This window comes from Sinocyclocheilus anshuiensis, unplaced genomic scaffold (genome assembly GCF_001515605.1).
Source record: "Sinocyclocheilus anshuiensis isolate Anshui unplaced genomic scaffold, SAMN03320099.WGS_v1.1 scaffold1814, whole genome shotgun sequence".
Lineage (NCBI taxonomy): Eukaryota > Metazoa > Chordata > Actinopteri > Cypriniformes > Cyprinidae > Sinocyclocheilus > Sinocyclocheilus anshuiensis.
In genome coordinates, this window is record NW_015546028.1 from 195023 (window position 1) to 210081 (window position 15059).

Below are 15059 nucleotides of genomic sequence, written 5' to 3' on the forward strand. Positions count from 1 at the left end.
TGTGTGTGTGTGTGTGTGTGTGTGTGTGTGTGTGTGTGTGTGTGTGTGTGTGAGAGTGTGTGTGTGTGTGTGTGTGTGTGTTTCTCTGTGAGTGTTATGTGTGTATGTGTGTTTAACGCTGTGTCTCTCTGTGTTCAGCCTAAGCCCAATTTTGATGAGATGTCTCCTGAGCTCACGGCACTCTTGCAGTCCACTCGCAGCTGGACTCCGTCTGCGTCTCCCGCTCCGATCACGCAGACAATCGCATTACACAAGGTGCAGCTCTGAAGAAACTCTAGAAATGAGTCTGTCCTCGATCAGACTTGTGTCTGTCAGACATCATGTCATTTCATTTTTACTAAACGGGAGCAGTGTTGATATTATGCTTAGTATTTTTGTCTTGTTTTGTATTTTGGTTTTGTCTTTTCCAGTACAAAATATCTAAATGTTCTTAAGTCAAGATACATTTAGTGGAGAAGCAAAATTACTTTTTTACTTGTGGAAGATTTGATAACATCAAGTGAGTTTATGCTTAAAACAACGACAAAAATCTGTCAGAAAAATCAACTTCATTCAAATGGAAAAGAAGATTATTATTCTTATACCATGGGCAGATATTTTTTATAATTGTAACCATAAACTTGCTTAATTTTGATCATTTCTATCAGAAAACAAGAATGAATATCTTACGTCATTTTGCTTTTTAAGTAGATGTATGTTGATTTAGAAAAGTTTAGATATTTATAATGGAAAAGACAAACACAAAGTTCGGCCGTTCAGTCAAATGAGCCAATCACATTTTTGTTGAAGAGTTTAATTTAAAGCTAAAGAAGCTAAATTAATGCTGTGATTATTGGTGGTTTGACATGATTTTGTAGTGTGATCTCAGTGAATAGTTCTTGAGATGTTACAAACGGACAAAGCTATACACTGCAAAAAATTATTTTCTTACTTAGATTTTTGTCTTGTTTCCAGCCCAGATATCTAAAAAATCTTAAATCAAGAAGGATTTTCTAGACAAGTAAAAAGTATTGTCTTGTTTACAGAAAAAACAAGTCAAAATTAAGTGTTTTTTGCTTGAAAAAAGCAAAATAATCTGCCAATGAGGTAAGCAAAATAATCTTGTTTTCTGTTTGAAATAAGATTATTTTGCTTGTTCTAAGGAAAAACTCACTTAATTTTGACTTGTTTTTCTGAAAACTCATTTTCACTCATCTAAAAAATCCTTCTTGATTTAAGAATTTTTAGGTATCTTGGCTGGAAACAAGACAAAAATCTAAGTAAGACAAGCATTTTTTTTGCATTGTACTTTACTAGTTAGAAGATATAAAAGCTGCTAATTCATGATGTTTTTGTTGTTGATTCTGTTTGGTTTTCTGCCTGTTGATCATATGTTCTTTATTTCTCTGGCAGCCATCAGAGAGTCCAGAGAGTCATCCGGCTGAAGAAGAGGATCAGCAGCCGCCGGCAGAGGAACTTCAGCCTCAGGTACCTGAGCCTCCAGAGGGCCCCTGGGAGCCTGCGGTGTATTATCAAGCGTGTGTGGAGCCGCTGAGCTCAGTGCGAGCCCTCGACGAGTCTAATTTTGACTTGTTTTTCTGAAAACAAGACAATAATTTTCACTCATCTAAAAAAATCCTTCTTGATTTAAGAATTTTTAGGTATCTTGGCTGGAAACAAGACAAAAATCTAAGTAAGACAAGCATTTTTTTTGCATTGTACTTTACTAGTTAGAAGATATAAAAGCTGCTAATTCATGATGTTTTTGTTGTTGATTCTGTTTGGTTTTCTGCCTGTTGATCATATGTTCTTTATTTCTCTGGCAGCCATCAGAGAGTCCAGAGAGTCATCCGGCTGAAGAAGAGGATCAGCAGCCGCCGGCAGAGGAACTTCAGCCTCAGGTACCTGAGCCTCCAGAGGGCCCCTGGGAGCCTGCGGTGTATTATCAAGCGTGTGTGGAGCCGCTGAGCTCAGTGCGAGCCCTCGACGAGTCTGAGTCTGAGTCTGACAGCGACTCCAGCAGTGTAAACTCTGCTAACTTCTCTGGGCCCCTCACGCACGGCCGGTCCCCACAGCGACAGCGAGTCTGGAGGAGAGAGCTTCTCTCTGTCCACTGATGATGATGATGATGATGAGCAGTCGCCCAACAGGAGCCCCTCCGAGCAGAGGGGTGTGGCTGAGGGTCACAGTGGGGAGGTAGAACTGACCGCAGGTTTAGAGGTGACCTCATGACCTCATGACCCCGCGACCCCAAACCTGAACCCCCAGAACATCCACCCTCTCCTCACTAGCGCCGGCGTATAGTGTGTGTTTGTGACCATTCTCAGACCAACAATGAGCTTCTTATGAGAACATTCAGTTTTCACAACGTGTGTGTGTGTGTGTGTGTAGGTGTGTGAGCTCACACTCATCTCATCCACCACAAACACACTGAAGAATCTCATCTCAGTCACGCTCCTTCAAGACAGCAGTGAGATTAAACAAAGATGTTTGTTTAGATATTTCTAATGTTACAAAATGTTTCTATTTCAAATAAATGCTGTTCTTTTGAACTTACTATTCGTCTGTGAATCCTGAAAAATAAAATGTATCACAGTTTCCACAAAAATATTGTGCAGCACGACTGTTTTCAACATTGATGCAACAAACAGACTAGAGCACTGTACTGTTCAGGCACATAACTATACTCTCACGTATGTTTTTAGAGTTGTGTGTGTGTGTGTGTGTGTGTGTGTGTGAGAGATCTCTGTCTCTTTTCAATATGATACAATACCATGCCATTAATGATTAATAAATAATTAAGTAGATAATAAGGAAGATTTCCTGCTCTCTGTGAGTCGACACTTTTCCTGCTGACTGCAGCTGCTGACTGCATAAGCGTTTCTTCTGAAAGATCATGTGTTCGGTCTGTTCTCTCCCAGAACTCCTCGTTCCTCCTCGTCTCTTTCCCAGTGTCTGTTTCCATCAGTTATTGGGAATCAGTGATTGTTCATTTACGTGATTACCTGATTGATGTAGACTAGAGCAGTTAATAAGAATGAGTGAATGTCTGTATGATGTGATGTATGTATATGACACACTTGTGTTAGTGTGTGTGTGTGTGTGTGTGTGTGTGTGACGAGTCTCTCTTCTCTCTGTCGCTCCTCAGTCAGGTGTGGTGAGTTTCTCCAGGACTCTGTCAGGAGACACGGACACACAGATCCACACGGAGATGAAGACCATCACATACGAGTCCCTGCCGGTGTGTGAGCTCACACTCATCTCATTGTAATAATATTTCACAATTCGACTGTATTTTTGATCACATAGATGCAGCATTAGTGAACAGAAGAGACTTCTTTCAGAAACATTAAAACATCTTGAATGTGGTGTGATGCTGTGTTTTGAGTGTTGTTGGATCGTTGCAGGGCGAGACGGATGGAGACGCTGATCCTGGCATTCTGCTGAGCGCTCAGACCATCACATCAGAAACCACCAGCACCAGCACCACCACACACATCACCAAGGTACTGACCGCTGCTGCGTTACTGACCATCAGAACCATCCACGTAACGGCTCTGTGTGTGTGTGTGTGTGTGATCACGCCGGAGGAGTGATGCAGGTAAGACCACAGCCAATCACAGCTTGAGTAGGCTTGGCTGACTGCGAGCTGATTGGCTGCTGTGCTGCGCTTTGGAGCGCTGCTATTGGCTGCTGTTCTAACACCGGTGCTGCTTTGGCTGTTTACATGTGCGGACGTCTGACTGCTGCTTTCAGAGTGTGAACTAACTACTCACACCTGTAACAGAATGACATGATGATCGTCTGTGTGAGATCAGGAGCAGATGTGGTTGAACACACTGCATTCTGCTGGTAGAGAGCTGTACTGCAGATCATCTCCATGAGTCATGTGACCACATGATGACGCTCACTGAGATTAATAGTGTTGACTAACCGTTTACTAATCTGGGCATTCACCCAGAGTTAAATAGCAACAACCCAGGACATCATAGTAACCATATAGCAACTGCCTAGAACACCCTAGCAACCACATAGGAACAGCCCAGAACACCATAGTAACTAACCATAACACCAGAGCAACCACACAGCAACTGCCCAAATCACCCTAGCAACATCCAGAACACCCTAGCAACCACCCAAAACAACCCTAACAATCACATAGTAACCACCCATGAAACCCTAGCAACCAGCATCCTGAATACTCTAACAACCAACCAAAACAAACATAGCAACCACATAGTAACCACCCATAACACCCTACCAACCAACCAACCAGAACACCAAAATAACCCTAACGACCACATAGTAACCACCCAGAACACCCTAGCAACCAACCAAAACACCCTGACAACCAACCAGAACACCAAAACAACCCTAACAACCACATAGTAATCACCCAGAACACCCCTTGCAAGTAACCAAAACACCATAGCAACCCTAGCAACCACACAGAACACCAAAACAACCCTAACAACCACATAGTAACCACCCATAATACCCTAGCAACCAACCAGAACACAAAAACAGCCCTAGCAACCGTCCAGAACACCCTACCAACTACCAAGAACACCATAACAATCCTAGCAACCACATAGTAACCACCCAAAACACCCTAGCAACAAGCCAGATTACCATAGCAACTGCCCAGAACACCAATGCAACTCTAGCAACCACCCAAAACACTCTTAACAACAACCCAGAACACCCTAACGACTACCCAGAACACCATAACAACCTAGTAACCATCCAGAACACCATAACAACCCTGTAAACCACATGGCAACTGCCCAGTACACCCTAGCAACCACATAGCAATGCCCTGGAAACCACCCGGAACTCTGTCATTGTTGCACGGGAAACACCACTGACATTTTCCTGAGGAAAATGTAGATCTTCAGTTTCAGTGAGATAATGTTGAAATGGAGGCATGTTACTGAGGCCTGTGTTTTTATGTTATTTAAAATGCATGACGTGTTTGACATCATCACTGGCAGACTCACGTCAAGCTTTGCTCCTCTGAAGGTGTTATCTGTTCCTTCACTGCGTGTTCCGGTTATTGACTGAATGTTCTGTTTTGTTCATTTTCAGGATTAACATCATCTTCATGCTTGCTGGAGGAACTCATGTGTTCATGCTGTGGAAAATGAAGGATGCTTCAGAGAAATCAACACGGGAACAGCAGCATAAGCGAATGAATTGCAGCAAACGCCATCTGAACACGTCTGGAGTAACGCACACACACATGCTCACAGGCACCGCACTGGATCACTGTTACCGCATGACAAGGGAACAATTCTGCTTTTTGTGAGGAGACTACAGTATATAGACATTTTAGTAAATACTTTATGAGCGCAGTGTATAGTCAAACCACAAGCTCATCATAAAGGGACTGAAGAATATGTGTGAGAGGAAATATAACGGTTACAGATATCTACATTTATTTATTCTACTGAATACTGCTCACTTTAAAAAAGGACAAACTTTGCACAATATTTAACCGCGCAAAAATGTGCCATCCACACTCCGTCGGCTCATCTCTGATCTGCTCACGTCATTATGAGAATATGAATATGCCACACTTGTATGTTAGAGACGTGTTATGTTGTTTTTACTTGAGTTATACACCTGTTTTTGTTTCTTTTTGAAAACTGTCGCTTGTGAATGTTGAGTTTAGAGGAATGAAACTCTCCGAGAGCTGTTGTAATGACGACCTGAAATATCAATCCCAGAGATCTCCCTGCCCTGAGTGCCACATCTGAGCCTTAAACTGGACAGACGAACCCCATGTGTGTTTATGTCCTTGTTTGTTTTCCAATGCAGCGTCGCCGCCCTGCTGGCTGTTTCCCACGCAAGCAACTCCAATAAAATCTCAATTCCATTTCTGATCATTTTGCAGTTTCCATTCATCCTTTTGCATTGAGACATGCGTGAAGAGAATATGCATTCATTATAGTATTTCTTACGGAAAATTTCAATAAACTAATTCAAAGAACCAATCAATTTTTGTGTTATACAAGATTATTATATAGTTGTGTATGTCACTGAAACAATCCAGTTTTGCCCAGTGCAGATGATTTGCTATTTAAAGATTTGCACAGAACGGGACTTTATCGTTATTTTGAAATAATTCAAATTAGTGCCACATAAAATATTGATTGTGAATGTCTGCGCAACACAGAACTCATTTGGTGATGATAGTCATTCAAAGTGTAATATGGTATTGGCATTGTTTTTGGGAAATGGTATCATGGTAATATCATGTTTTGGACATGCGCCAAAGGTAATACAAGTGTAATCTGTTAGGAGAACCATAAATATGATGCAGGAATATGGCAATCACCACGTACCATGGTAAAAAACAAAACAAAAAACACGATTTTATTATCATCCACCATCACTGTACCACGATAAAGGGATTGTCCTCCCAGAAATTAAAAATCTGTAATGATTTACACACCATCATGCCATTCCAAACCTGTATGACTTTATTTCTTATGTAAAGATATTTTGAAAAATGTTTGACGAAACAAAGTTTCGGTTCCCATTCACTTCCATAGTACAGACTAAAAATACTATGTAAGTCAATGGGACCCAAATCTGTTTGGTTACATTACATTCTTCGGAATATCTTCTTTTGTGTTCTAATGAAGACAACATGTTTGTAATGACATGAGGGCAAGTAAATAATGACAGAATGTATTTTTGGGTGTACTGTCCCTTTAAGGCTAAATAGCCAATGCGATTTCTAGTTCATTTTTAATCACCTGGTTGTTTAGCGTTGCAAACCAAAACTAAGAATCATTTGTTTTACATTAAAAACTACAATTTTTTTTTTTGTTCAGCAGGTCAATAGGTGAACAGTTCAGATCCTATAAATGACTGCATTAATCTTAAACGCGCGTGCGCTCGCTCCTCCCGCGCGTCACTTGCGTCATTTGCGTAAAGCGTGCCTGCGCATCTCGCCGTGTGCGCTGTTTGCGTAGCCGTGCCCGTGTCTACGTACGCGCTTCGGTCACTCGCCCTCCGCAGCAGTGTTGCCAAGTCCGCCGATTTCCCGCGGAATGTAGCTACTTCAACACTGTTGCCGCGGGCTGTTTTTCATTCCCGCGGGTTAAAGCAACCCCAATAACCTGATATTTAGCGTAAACATGTATAGATGCCATATTCTACCGATCCAGACACGTTGACGCGTCCGCCATTTTGGAACGGTCAACTTGACGTCATTCACCATAGTAATCAATGCGTATTTAAAGATATACATGCATATAACTAGCTTTTGTACAGGCACAGCCACTAGAAGGCAAGCCTGCAACCATTAGCCAAAAAAGCATAACGGCTAATGCTAACGGAAAGGAGACCAGAGGCTGTTTTATTGAATGGGTGTCAGTGGAAGAAAGGCTTCACTACGCTGAATAAACAGCTTTTTAGAGGAAACAGCTCATCATTTAACGAATCGACAGCTATCTGCTAATCTTCAATAGGTTTTACACTAAACAATTCTTTTGGATTGAACTATTTTTAGGGTTTACCACAAAAACAATGTGTATATATTTCCAGTGTTGGGAAGGTTACTTTGGAAATGTAATAGGTTACAGATTACAAGTTACTCTATTTAAAATGCAATAGTAGTGTAACTATTTCAATTACTTTATTAAAGTAATGTAACTGATTACATTTGATTACTTTTTGATTACCCGTCTAAATTTCTAACGAATGTTTTATTTTAAAAATTATTTTAAAACATTTAAGGCAGAGTTAACTCAACACTGATTACTGTCAGACTTTCATAATAAAGATATTATACTCATTTAATTTTAAAGCACAGCCAGCACAAAATCAGACTTTAGCAGCTCTTTTTACTTTGAGATCATTCTGAGGTTAAATACAGATTTAAAATCATAACAAGAAATAGTTTAATAGCTACTGTTTTTGAAATCAAATCTTTACATAGTTATGTATTATGATTGTTATTATATTTTAATTATTTATTATTTTTCTTTATTTATTTTCCCCTATTAATTATGTAATTGAACCTTTGTCATATGTCCTTCTGTTTTTATTTGGGATCACTGGGTTGGGTATAGGATGTGAATGTTATAAAATGTAAAAGTGCAACTTTGTAATAAAAATTATACGGCAAAAAAAAAAAATCTTTGCATAGTTATGACAGGGCATCTAACAATGCCTTGGAAAAAACGATTAATTCTTAAAAAATTCTTAAAGGGTTGGTTCACCCAAAAATTAAAATTAGGCTGCGTTTTACTCACCCTCAAGTGCCTTTACTTCCACTATCATATCTATCCTGGATAAAACAGTTCCATTAAAGAAAGTCTCTATCACAAACACAGATAAGCCTTGGATGACTGTTCAAATTAAAGATCTGTTAAAAGATAGGCAGTGTGCTTTTTGTTCTGGCGATAAAACCTCTTATAGGAAGTTAAAGACCGTTGTTTTGTTTTGATCTCTCCGCTGCGCTTAAAACACAACCTAATTTTAATTTTTTGGGTGAACTAACCCTTTAATTCAATTCTTAAAAAATAAAGCATATACATAAACCCAAATAGGAAATAAAACAGTAATCGAATAAGCATTGGTGTCACATATTTTAGAGCAGTCAATGCAATTTGGGTAAGCGTTAACATTTTCATAAGTAACTGTAATTTAATTACATTTTCTTCTCAGTAACTGATTAGTTACATTTATTTTGTAATTCCGTTACATGTAACGAGTTACTCCCCAGCACTGAATATAGGCCTATCTATGATATTTAGCGTCTGGAATGCTGAATTCTACCAGTGGGAACCCCGCCAAATGTGTTTAAATGTATTTGTAGCGATAGCTGTGTCGCAGCTGGGCGGGTTTTATTGTGGAACCTGGCAACCCTCCGCAGCGCTCCTTCCGCCTCGGCCTCGCTCGCTCGCACACAACTAAGTATTAAATTCTGCACTGGCTTTCGTGACATTTAACACACACTTTCCCAGTGGATCACAATAAAGCGCAATAAAGGTAAGAAACAGAGGTTTGCGGCGGACTGGAGCGGCTGCGGGATTATTGCATAATGTTTTGCGCGGGATGGCTGCGCGCGCCCGGCGCGGGAGTGTTCGTCACGGCCCGCGCAGCTCGAACCCGCCTCAGCGCGCCGCGGTGCCGTTACCGAGCGTCCCGCTGCTCTCCGGTGCTCCCCGCTGCTGAGCGGCGCTGCACGGTTCCGCGGACTCCTCTAGCGAGACGCGCTGCGGACTCTTCGGCGGTTTCGCTCGTTTAGTGTCGATGAAAGCCGTCGACGAAGATTCGCGTGCTAATGCTAAAATGCTAAGATTAGCTTGCAGACTAGCGCAGAAACGGCTAAATAGCGAATCAAACTTCAGTTTGTCGACAGAACGAGATCTTTAGAGACCAAATCAGTCTTTTATTGAGCTAAAACCACAGCTCGTCTGTTTTGGAGGGGTTTAAATGAAGTAGTTTCGGCGTTTGTGGCCCGTTTCAGTTCATTCCGAGCGAACTACAAGCATCATGTGTCCGTCAAGGTATCGTGTAATGTGTTCTAATGCATTTATTGTGTAATCAGATGTGACCCTGGATCTTCTTTTATCGATTCATTCTGAAAGTTGAATAAATCAGCTTTCCATTGATGTATGGTTTGTTAGGATAGGACAATATTTGGCTGAGATACAACTATTTGAAAATCTGAGGGTGCAAAAAAATCTAAATATTGAGAAAATCATCTTTAAAGTTGTTCAAATGAAGTTCTTAGCAATGCATATTACTAATTAAAAATTAAGTTTTGATATATTTACGGTAGGACATTTACTAAATATCTTCATGGAACATGATCTTTACTTAATATCCTAATGATTTTTGGCATAAAAGAGAAATGTACCTTGTGCTACTTATGACTGCTTTTGTGCTGCAGGGTCACGAATGTGATTTAATGATTATTTATTATTATAATGATGCGTACGGACTTCATTCAGTTGTTTTGTCAGACACACACAAACATTATTCATAGAGAGAGACTTCACGACATTGTTTATGCATTTATGTGTCTGACTAATGTAAGCAAAGCATTGAAATTACTGAAGAATCTTAAATGTTTAGCAAGTATGTATCATAAGTACCATGATTTTTGGCTATGTAAGTTCTATGGAACTAAGGGGGTGTATTTACACAACAGAAGCGTTTTTGTGTTTTGGCCGTTTATTTACACGACAGGGATGTTTTGGGGGGCTGAAAACTTTTGAAAACAGGTGCATATTTTTGAAAGCGATGCCTTTATTGTCTCGGTGTAAAGTACAAAAACATGAATTTGTGAAAACGGCGATGTCGTGCACATGCATATTACATGTTTAGTTTATAGCGATGCGTATGTGCGCAGATGTGTAGCGGTTTTCTTTTCTTTTCGCAAAGTCTTTACATCGCCAACTACTGGCTTGGCAGCTTAATACAGCGTTTTTAGTCATTTTAGCAGACGATGTCCGTTAAATTGTTTTGACAAAGTTGTCGCCTGTACGCAAAACTTGCCAAAAAACTCATTGTAGGGCTGTACAATTAATCGCGATTACAATTACGCACTTGTTCCAAGCGGTAATTAATCGTCCTCTTATGTTATTCTGCGTGCTTAAGATGTTTTTTCTTTCTGCAGGTTATCTGAAGGGTTTTTCCTATTTTTATATTAGTTTTAGTATAACATTATAATGCATGCATATTTTTACTTTTTTTTTTTATTTAAAGGAGAAACCAATCCAATGTATAGTTGTCATTTGAGGCTTAATGCTATAGAAAATCAATAAAAGTTTTTCAGCTTGTTTATTTTTATGTAAAAACATGGCACGCAGTTGCTTTAAACAATGGTATAAACATTGTTCAGTGTAAATTGTGATAAATGTAATTAATAATCGCAATTACAGTTTCAAGGGAATAATCGATGTACCATGGTGTATCCCAAAGTTTTGTGGTATCATTTGATTCCATCGCTATTTTTATTCGTTGACCAATATTTCATGCTCTTCTCGTAGGACCCCGCTCCAGTATGTCCGAAACTGTGAAGTATGTGGACGATGAGCACAAGACCATCTTTCTGAAGCTACTGAACGAGCAGCGTTTGGAGGGCGAGCACTGCGACATCGCTGTAGTAGTAGAGGATGTGAAATTCAGGGCGCATCGCTGTGTGTTAGCGGCGTGCAGCAACTACTTCAAGAAACTCTTTAAGAAACACGAGGTGGACAGTTCGTCCGTCATCGAGATCGACTTCATCCGCTCGGACATCTTCGAGGAGGTGCTGAATTACATGTACACCGCCAAGATCTCGGTGAGGAAGAAGGATGTGAATCTAATGATGTCCTCCGGACAGATCCTCGGAATACGCTTTTTAGACAAACTCTGCGCGCAGAAACGCGACATGTCGCCCGACGAGAAAAACGACCCCAGGAACGCAAAGTTCCCATATGACATGGTGAAAATGGGGCTTCCGGCGGAAGATCCTCCGCTGAGTCAAGACAGCGACGTCCAGGTGCTCGGCGACCAAGACGACACGCCTTCGGACGACATCGTAGAGGAGCCTCAAGGCAATCACGATTTGGATAAATCGCCAAATAATGCGTTACGAGTGCAGGAGGCCATCCTGAAGGAGCTGGCGCAGGAGGAGGTGCACAAAGTGAGCTGCTACGATCAAGATGTGGAAGCAATGGACGGCGAACCCAAAGAGCTGGCGGCTCACACCCAAACGCTCTCGTTCACCGAAAGCATGGGCGATGTTAAAGACGAGCAGCCGCCGGGGTGGACGACGGCCGCCGCCGACATGAAGTTTGAGTATCTGCTCTACGGCCACCGCGATCAGCTGGCATGCCAAGTGTGCGGAAAGAGCTTCATCGACGAGAACCGCTTGAGGAAACACGAGAAGCTGCACTCGGCCGACCGGCCGTTCGTCTGTGAGATCTGCACCAAAGCCTTCACCACTCAAGCGCATTTAAAGGAGCACCTGAAGATCCACACGGGCTTCAAGCCGTATCGCTGCGAAGCCTGCGGGAAGTCGTTCATCCGCGCGCCGGATTTGAAGAAACACGAGCGTGTGCACAGCAACGAGCGGCCGTTCAGCTGCCAGATGTGCGAGAAGGCCTTCAAACACAAGTCGCACCTGAAGGACCACGAGCGCCGCCACCGAGGAGAGAAGCCCTTCGTGTGCGGCTCCTGCACCAAGGCCTTCGCCAAAGCGTCCGATCTGAAGAGACACGAGAACAACATGCACAGCGAGCGCAAGCAGCTGCAGAGCGAGACCGAGCAGCTCCAGGCCGCAGCAATGGCCGCCGAGGCCGAGCAGCAGCTGGAGTCCATCGCCTGCTCATAATTACTGATCTTAGTAGGGCTGGGACAATAAATTCATGCATCTTGATTCTCTCTTGAATCGATTCTGAGCTTGGTATTGAACCGCAGATGGCACCGCGTGCTTTAGAAACAGCCGTCCTCTGCTTTCTTCCAGTTCCTCCCAGGTTAAAAAAAAAGTACACTTTCGTAATGTACTTAAAGTGGTCTATTCTCGCGCACTAGTTTTGCACTTAACATACTAAAAATGATTCTTTAGTACGTCTTAAGATCAACTAAGTTTACTCAACTGTGCTATTTTGGGACACCATGAACTAAACTGTGCTTTTAACATACTATCTCTGCATTTAAAATGTATTTAGTCAGCACTTGTAGTACACTTGAACCATCTTTCATACACTAGTACACTCAAGCGTACTACAAGTGCTGACTAAATACATTTTAAATGCAGAGATAGTATGTTAAAAGCACAGTTTAGTTCATGGTGTCCCAAAATAGCACAGTTGAGTACACTTAGTTGATCTTAAAAAGTACTAAAGAATCATTTTTAGTATATTAAGTATAAAATTAGTGCGTGGAAATGGAGCACTTTAAGTACATTACGGAAGTGTACTTTTTTTTTATAAACTGGGCTTACACACACACACACACACACACACACACACACACCACTTGAACATAAAATAATCATTCATACAGTTTGAAAAGGTTGAAGTGAATTACAAGGGTGTTCATAATGGGCTGTGTTTACATTAATCTGACGTCGTAAAAGCATAAAAAAAACAAGTACATTTAAGCTCTTTGTGAGCATTTGAGTGTGCGGTTAAAAACTATATCAGAGCGCCATCTGCTGTTCAAAACTAAGCTCAGAATCGATTCTGCATTGATTTATTGTCTACATCTTAGTGATTTTTTCTCTTATAATTTTAGAACATGACTTACACTGTTTTTCGTTGTTTCATTTATATGTAAATGGTGCAGACGTTTTCTCTTATTGTACAGTTCATACCAAATGTATTTGAGTATTTATGGCAGCTGATGGACGATGAGTTGTTCTTCCCTTCGCCTGTTGCCATCGTACTGCTTAAACTGGACACATTAACATTTGTGATGTTGACGGATGGATGGAACAAGCTTCGGGTCAATCATTCCATCCGTGTCTTGCGAAAGGGTGTGACGGTTTGCACATCCAGATATATTTGCTGTAATAAAAGACTGGTGAATCATGGCTTGTTTGGTTCTTGTGCTTCCCTCAGCAGCTGGTGAAGGTTGATCCGCGGCCGGTCGCACTGCTTAGACTAGCCTCACGAGTTAGTCATGTCATTACTAGAAGACTGAAGTCAATTTCTTAAAAATGTGGATTGGTCTAATTTGAATCTCCTCTGGTTAACTGCAAGTTGGTCAAACTAGTTCTTATGACGATCTTAAACAGTCTGAACAAGTCTTAATTCCACAAGTTGAAGCCTAAAAAGTTATTAAATCAGAGCACAATGTCTTGAATTCATGAAGTCGTGGCATTAAATACTAAAAACGAATATTTTCTTCAGTGTTTTTGTCTTGTTTTCCCGTACAAATATCTCAACATCCTAAAATCAAGATGCTTGTGACATGAATGAAATCTTTTCTGAGAAACGTAACAAAACTGAGAGTTTACGCTTAAAACAAGAACAAATATCTGTCTGTGGGGAATTAAAGATTGTTTGAATTAAGTAACATTTTTAAGCCCACTGGCAGATATTTGTTCTTTCTCAACCATAAGCTCATTTCATTTTAATCAATTTCTCAAAAAACGAGACCTTTTATTTTTAAACCCTGTTGTCGATGTGTCTTGATTTATGAATCTTTAGACATTTGCACTGGAAAACACTGAGGAACATCAGTTTTTTAATATTTAGTTTTTCTGTGTTCTAGTGTTTGTGAGCGGAGCTATTCAAGACTTAAGCTATTTCTTTGTAAAGATGGTTTAACGGTGATTTAGGAACTAAAGGAGATCGATTAGAGGTTTCGCTAATATAACTCATCGAGTTCCTTAAATTGTCTTTACTTGGTCTTAAAAAGGTCTTATATTTATCTTCAGTGTTGGGGGTAACGCGTTACAAGTAACGCGAGTTACGTAATCAGATTACTTTTTTTTCAAGTAACTAGTAAAGTAACGCATTGCTTTTTAATTTACAAGAGAATATCTGAGTTACTTTTTCAAATAAGTAACGCAAGTTACTTTTGTTTCCAATTTATTGATTGACAGCTCTGGTGTTGCCATGGTGAGAGAAATCAGATGTTACTGTAGTTCTAAAATAAATATGAATATGCATTAATTCATACCACTCACCAAAAAACACAGATTCAGTATTCCTCAAAATGAATAAAAATAATGCAACTCAGAATATGACACAAACCTGCAATAATTAAATGTTAAACAACACAAATATCCTTTATGTATTTAATCCCATTCTATTTGCTTCTGACCTTCGGTGATCCAGTTCAACCGTACCAATAAGCACAAATTACTCTAGACAAACATCTGTCTTTTTTTATTGCTGAAGTGTGTTGAAATGTCTTCTGTATTCTACTGTACTTTCCCTTCAGCCTGAGGCTTCTTCATTTCACTTTTGGTGTGAAAAGGCTTTTATATTTGCCAAAAATATAACTTTTTTTATTTTAAAAACAAACAAGCAAGCCCTGTCCAGATTTAAAAAGTAACGTAACGCATTACTTTCCATAAAAAGTAACTAAGTAACGTAATTAGTTACTTTTTTATGGAG

The 15059-nt window shown here is 40.4% G+C and overlaps 2 protein-coding genes across 3 annotated transcripts in view; both read left to right on the top strand.

The window, feature by feature from the left end:
- epb41l3a (erythrocyte membrane protein band 4.1-like 3a) overlaps positions 1-3551 on the top strand; it is a gene marked incomplete at its 3' end in the record, with an annotated part of 25412 nt that extends 21861 nt beyond the window's left edge. Inside the window, exons 18-21 of the mRNA XM_016499799.1 lie at positions 139-255; positions 1393-1467; positions 3128-3220; positions 3387-3551. Coding sequence (XP_016355285.1) covers positions 139-255; positions 1393-1467; positions 3128-3220; positions 3387-3551 — 450 coding nt within the window. The remainder of the gene's footprint in view (positions 1-138; positions 256-1392; positions 1468-3127; positions 3221-3386) is intronic.
- A 5311-nt stretch (positions 3552-8862) lies between these two features.
- Positions 8863-12588, top strand: zbtb14 (zinc finger and BTB domain containing 14). Of its 2 annotated transcripts, none has more exons than XM_016499801.1 (2): positions 8863-8985; positions 10995-12588. In XM_016499801.1, the coding sequence occupies exon 2, from the start codon at positions 11009-11011 to the stop codon at positions 12320-12322; it is 1314 nt and encodes a 437-aa protein (XP_016355287.1). In that variant the 5' UTR covers positions 8863-8985; positions 10995-11008; the 3' UTR covers positions 12323-12588. The 2 variants fall into 2 exon arrangements, with proteins under 2 accessions (XP_016355287.1, XP_016355286.1); XM_016499800.1 differs by lacking the exon at positions 8863-8985 and adding an exon at positions 9087-9506.
- Positions 12589-15059: the final 2471 nt, after the last annotated feature.

Bases quoted from the DNA above. Each gene is read 5' to 3' on its own strand.
- zbtb14 (XM_016499801.1), top strand. From the start codon at position 11,009: ATGTCCGAAACTGTGAAGTATGTGGACGATGAGCACAAGACCATCTTT.